General features: G+C 38.1%; 1 protein-coding gene across 2 annotated transcripts; it reads left to right on the forward strand.

Moving 5' to 3' along the window:
- Window positions 1-3: 3 nt before the first annotated feature.
- On the forward strand, window positions 4-5,896 carry LOC136260346 (cilia- and flagella-associated protein 299-like). 2 transcript variants are annotated; one of them, XM_066054038.1, is made up of 10 exons: window positions 4-228; window positions 2,916-2,969; window positions 3,105-3,181; window positions 3,298-3,391; window positions 3,446-3,484; window positions 3,701-3,739; window positions 3,786-3,850; window positions 4,517-4,571; window positions 5,415-5,489; window positions 5,710-5,896. In XM_066054038.1, the coding sequence occupies exons 1-10, from the start codon at window positions 109-111 to the stop codon at window positions 5,806-5,808; spliced, it is 717 nt and encodes a 238-aa protein (XP_065910110.1). In that variant the 5' UTR covers window positions 4-108; the 3' UTR covers window positions 5,809-5,896. The 2 variants fall into 2 exon arrangements, with proteins under 2 accessions (XP_065910110.1, XP_065910109.1); XM_066054037.1 differs by having other exon boundaries at window positions 3,298-3,484.
- Window positions 5,897-6,182: the final 286 nt, after the last annotated feature.

Raw genomic sequence — 6,182 nt, forward strand, 5'->3', positions numbered from 1 at the left:
AATTCAATAAATATGAGAAGTAGTTGCCATGGGAAACGTTAGAGCAGTACATAGATAAGAGCAATGAGTTTGTGAAAGTCATATAGAAGCATACTGAAGGACGCTGCTATGGCGCAAGAAGACAGTCAGGCGGGACAGCAAGTATCAGACAATATTGTTAGCGAGTTTGGTACCTACCAAGAATTCTTGGACAGTCAAATAACCAGAAAAGACTTATTCTATTTGGAGGTGATCATATTGTAGTATAGTTGTCTATTAGACCATAGATGCACACTAGACCCATCTGTACTATAGTAGTGGAATACTGACGAATACGGAGTTATACTAGAATATGATATTGTAGTGGCTTCAGTTGTCTGAACCACTTTGTATTTAGTGAAACCTTCTCCAAATAAATTCTGTTACACATCCACCATGTACATTACCAAGGGGTAGTCACTTCCATACCGCCAATTGATGCGTTTGCGACTGGGACCAAAATGTTTGATCGCCAAAATATTGCCTTGATCACTTGATTTCATCTTTCCAAGAGCCTTGATTCTTGATCGTCAGCCATAAAAACTTAGTAAATTCTCGTGTTGCTCAAAGTTAGCTTTCCAAAGTTAGCTTTCTAAAGGTGCTTGATCGCCACTTTTCGGATGCCTTGATCACTTGATTCACTGCCAAAATACTCCTTGATCACTTGATAAAATCTTGATCCCGGTCGCAAGTACATCATTTGGTGGTATGGAGGTGACTACCCCTTGATTACCAATTTGGTATTTATTTTATTTTTATTTATTAATGCTTTACAGCACAAGTGCTGAAGGTCTGTAGGACACCTGGTCCTACAGCCTGCTCAAAGACTTTAGCTACTTAGACTTTAACTACTTAAGGTGTGTTTGAAAAGTTGGAGAAAGGAGAAAAAATCCATGATTGGACCTAGGTAGCCTCGAACCTGCAGCCATCCGATTTACGCTCGAACGCTTACAGGAGTCTACCGGTGGTCAGGATGTTTTCTCCTTGTTTTCTCCAGGTGGTCAGGAAGGGTCTATCTAGGTGATGAGAGTAAACATGTATGGGTATACATGTTTAGTCTCATGTTTAGTCTCATGTTTAGTCCCTTCCTCAAGTTCACCTTTTCAAACACACTTTCTGTAACAACTTTCAGCACTTGTGCCTTAATAAATTTTTTTTTTTAAATGCCCTTACCAAAGCACACTTGAGGAAGGGTCTGGGTTACAAGACTTATACGTGTTATACACTTCTCAAAATGTACATGGTTTTATAGGATTGGGTTTATTTCTAAAGACACCATTGCTTATTGGTAATAGTGACAAATGTCTTATCAATACATCTCTACTTGACACAGACACTATAATGAGGTGGTCTAAAGGTATAGATGTTTAGGCCACTTCAACTGTATGTGTGTCTTTTCAAGGGGAAGACGTTGGCAGGCTTTGTCTTTTGTGTAACCCTTGTCTTTACACTAATCTAATCTAACTGTATTTCCATCCTCCACTCTTACATGTGAGCAGGCAGTCCATTATTTCATTACTGGCTTGGCAGCTTTTCACATCATCGTTTGTCTGGGTACAACCAAACTTTTGCTTGTGTGGTGATCGGAAATAGAGGTGCCAACTTGTTGATACATAAATTGACATGTTTGTCATAGTCTTTTATTGAGCAGGAAACCTAAAAATAATGGAGGTAATTAAGATAGTATAGCAACGTAGCCCCCAAAATTGGCAATATTGTGCACTTTTTCATAAAACCATGAAACTTTCCACATAAATAGTACTCCTCATGACATATAATTTTAGATATAGTACCATCGCTGAGTTGACCTTTGGTGACTTTTACAGCCATTTTTGTACAGAAAATTGATCATTTTTTTCCTTTAACTCCCTGAGGCAGTAATTAACTGGTTAAAACATGGTACCAAACAAAGATCTTGTTGATAGGAACAATTTGGTTTTTATTTGAAGTCATTAGGTGATTTCATTACGAAGTTATGATCATTTTTACTAGCTGCAAAATTTGATAAATTTACCTGCCCTTGAGGTGTGAATTACCTGTGGGCAGATAATTATGCATAAATTTATCAAATTTTGCAGCTAATAAAAATACTCATAACTTAAGAATGAAATCACCTATTGACTTCAAATAAAAATCAAGTTGTTTCTATCAGAAAGACCTTTTGTTTGGTACCATGTTTTATCAAGCTAATTATTGCCTCAGGGAGTTAAAGGCAAAAATGATCAATTTCTGTACAATAATGGTCGTAAAGGTCACCAAAGGTCAAATCAGCGATGGCACTATATCTAAAAATACATGTATTGAGGAGTACTATTTATGTGAAAAGTTTCATGGCGTTATGAAAAAGTATGCAATTTTTTGGTTGTGCCGCTATACTAAGAATGGAACATTGTAGTACAAAAGTAATCCATTGCCAGCAGTGGATGAATATTAACTAGCCTAGATGATAAATAGCAAACAAATGAAAGAGTGAGTGAGTGAGTCTAAATGATAGTCAAAGCTTTAAGCCACTCCATGTTCACTAAACAGTTTTGCTTTGGCTTCTAGAGTGTATAACTTTAATCTGTTTCTTTTGTCTGTTGCACTTCTTCAATTTTTTTAATTCTTAGACTTTTTATCAAGGTGCACTCTCATGGCCTCATTAATAAGATACCACTTTATGATATAATCTTTGTCTTGTACATCAGTTTTTTACCTTTCAAGTGTAAGGAACTCTCTGTCTACATGTGACCACAATCTTTCCAAGCGACTAGCAACGTACCAGGAACTATATAGTCGATTAGTATCAGTGGAACTGTACATGTGTGTCAGCTGACTAGCATAGCATTGATGTAGTAACACATCACAAATATGTCAACTATTAGTGAAGCAGCCATACATATACTTTATTACTGTAGGATGAAGAGTTGGCAAGACAACTAGTAGAGCTGGGTTATCGAGGTAGTGGAGAGGTGAGATACAACCAGTGTGATGTAGTTGGGTTAGTCCCTTGAACTATTGGGTGATGTTGGAGGAGCTGACCTATGTCACAGTGTGTGTATGTGTGTACACTAGTAATGACACCGTGTGTGTCGTTATTGCTGTAGGTACTAAAGAGAGATGAATTTGAACAACGCAAACAAATTGCTGAAGCAAGCAAGCTGTCACGGAGAGAACAAAAAACGTGATCACTACACACACACGCATGCACACACACCACTCTCTCTCTCTCTCTCACACACACACACACACGCACACACACTCACTCACGCAGCACATTAATCGAAGGTCCTTATATAGAGTACTGGCCAGTGCTGGTAAAGACCTGAAGGGTTCAGTGTTCTTAGAGGCTCTTGCTGAACGTGAAGAAGCCAACCGTAGTGGGAAAATGACTGTGAGAGTTTATCACTGTGTCACCATGTGTATAACCTGTTGTGCACATAAACAGACAATACTATTCATCCGTGATAGAAACAGCAAAGGCCAGGTAAGTATAGTAGTGTCAAGAGTTCATAATAAGAGCTCTTTATATTATGAATCCTTGGTGGTGTTTATGTGACAGACATGGGGCCACGTACATGAGTACACATTAACCATGTACTTGGGTAATCTCTTGATAGTATGTGTAATGTCTTGACCGTGTATGTTGCTTGACCTAGTACTTTTCGATAAATGTGACCATATTATTATATTCTTATTACAGGAGATATCAGGGTATATAGATTATGCCCATCGGCTCAAGGTGACTAACTAATAAGGTAGTATTGGTTTGTGGAGATGTTGTGTAGAGTGAGGATTTTGAGCCATACTTCACTGGACGACGTAAGCTATTACCCCGACACACAGACTTGAGGTGAATACTATGTTAGAACTTTTAGGCCTTGTGTATTGTTGTATAATATTGTTGTACTGTACCCAATATTAGTCAGAATGTCTCTCCCATTTGTCATTAGATTATTATTCCCCTGTCAGAGTAGCCATGTGACATATATCATGTATAAGGCTTCCTTTTCTGGGAAAGTAAGGGCCCTAGGGCAAATACAGGGATATATTAATTGATCAAAAGTGTCAATATTGAATTAGTTCAAGATTTCATCAAGATCACAAGATGAATGATGAACCTTCTCTGGTTCTTTATTAGGAGACACAAAGAATTGTTTGGTAGTGGACATTTCAAAACATTAACTTAACACAATAGAAATTGTAAAGAGGCTAGTGGGACATAGTTGATACCATGGTCCCTTTGAACCTGATAGGCTAAATCACATGTTACACTTTGAACATTTTAGTTGTTTAAATTTTGTTTGTTGCTGACATGAGACAGGTGGGGCCTTGCTTCCTTTGAGCTGCCTGTTGACGGTGGGTGGCCAAGGTACAACTATTTGTACTGCAATTTGTAATATTAAATGGTTACAGTTGTAGTGGTTAGGCTAACTAGTTCCCATTTGGTCTGGTTATATTATTCAGCTGCCTTTCATTGTAATTATATTATGTTGTTTTCGTTGTTTGTTCTGTGTAGCTTCTACAATTGGGAAACAAACTTGGCTTCATCCACCCATTCACCTAACTACCAGGTCAGTGTCCCTGTGTCAATGTGAAGCCATTCCATACAGTAACATGTCTGTGCCCATCACTATAGTATGTTGTGCTGTTAATATTATTGATCTGTATTAGTCTGTAGTATAAGTAGGTATCTAGTGGATACTGTGTAATTTAGAAAGTTTGTTGTGGGGGCTAGCTGGAATACATTCAACAACAGTTTTGGGTCATGTATAGTGCTTGTTATTAGTTAGAACACAAAGGTGTGGCCTTCTTTGACATTAATCAACAGCTCTGTGTATATCATCAGTCAGAGGAGACTGGTCATGCGTCATCAAACATCTCTTGATCTCAAAGAAAAGTTTATCCTAATTTTATCGCAACACCTCAATGTTGCACCACACCTCTCAGAAAACCTTGTAACTAGCTAAGAAACAGGATAAGGTCACCTGTCTAAAGTGGCCATTAATATTATCAAGAGTGAATAATATTATATTATTAACATTATTTATTTGGTCCTTTCACTGTAATACATTTTTCCATACTTCTTGTGAATGCAGGTACCAGATACCGTGTGATCAGTAGAGATATTGACTGTAACAGTTCTCCACCTGTAGTTCTACTCTCTAAATGAGACAGAGTGACGTAGTGATCACTATAGGATACTGGCTTGGTTTACACAGTGATTTTCCATTGAGTTGTTATTTCTAACTGTTTAGTCTCATGACTAATAACTAATGGTGCTTATGGTGACATACTAATAGGACACACCTAACCAGCTCACTGTTATCATACCACTCATACTTGTGTTATCACACATATGTGACCACAAAGCATCTGCTGTTGGGTCTAACTTGTTATGTGTCACAATTCCTCAGGTGATCTCGGATAACTCAGCAGGGCTGCTGTTCAAGAACAAGAGAGATCGCAAGATTGTCAATGTTGACCCTAAGGTGAAGTATTTGTTGGTACATAGGTCAACATGATTGGCTGATTGTGTTGTAACACACTAACCCAGTCTACCATTGCACAACCATCCTTGTACAGTATTAGTGTCATTATCACTAACCACCTCGTCTCTCTATAGTCAGTCCTACGCGCTTTCAGTATACATACTTGTAGACTTAACATTGCAATACTAAACATAGAGTAATGTCACGTACTGTTACACAGGCACCCACCCCTGGTGACAATACCAGTCGTCAAGCCATACCTACTACCAAGTATCTGCAAGTTGTCATATTTGATCATGTGACTCGACGAAAAGCATAACTGTATTGTGTGTGGCCCCTCAGGGGTAGTTGTGATCAGCTAATGTCATTATAATGATGGTGATTAATTGTTAATACCAAGGTGATAATACCTGGGTTATGCCATACATTCCTGACAATTCATTCCTGGAATAGTTATGCTAGCTACCCTCATGTGTATTATACCAAGTCAGTGGCACTACCCTATTGGGAAACTGAAGACTGCTAGCGTGGTTTTTTGCTTATTGAATTTTATTACTGACTATTGTTTTGTCTGTGTATGATTTGCTAGCACTTTTGTCTTCTTTCCAGTCAGTCACTCAGTAGTGAACATCAGAGTTGTCCTAACACAATTAATGTCATTAATATTGTCTACCCTAGCCAGTGTTCCCCTGA

This window comes from Dysidea avara, chromosome 7 (genome assembly GCF_963678975.1).
Source record: "Dysidea avara chromosome 7, odDysAvar1.4, whole genome shotgun sequence".
Taxonomy (NCBI): Eukaryota; Metazoa; Porifera; class Demospongiae; order Dictyoceratida; family Dysideidae; genus Dysidea; species Dysidea avara.

What these genes read in the sequence shown, in the direction of transcription:
- LOC136260346 (XM_066054037.1), top strand. Translation starts at nt 109, where the DNA reads ATGGCGCAAGAAGACAGTCAGGCGGGACAGCAAGTATCAGACAATATT. An exon ending in CCCATTCACCTAACTACCAG is followed by an intron (nt 4,572 to 5,414) that starts GTCAGTGTCCCT and finishes ACAATTCCTCAG; the next exon opens with GTGATCTCGGATAACTCAGC. An exon ending in TTGTCAATGTTGACCCTAAG is followed by an intron (nt 5,490 to 5,709) that starts GTGAAGTATTTG and finishes ACTGTTACACAG; the next exon opens with GCACCCACCCCTGGTGACAA.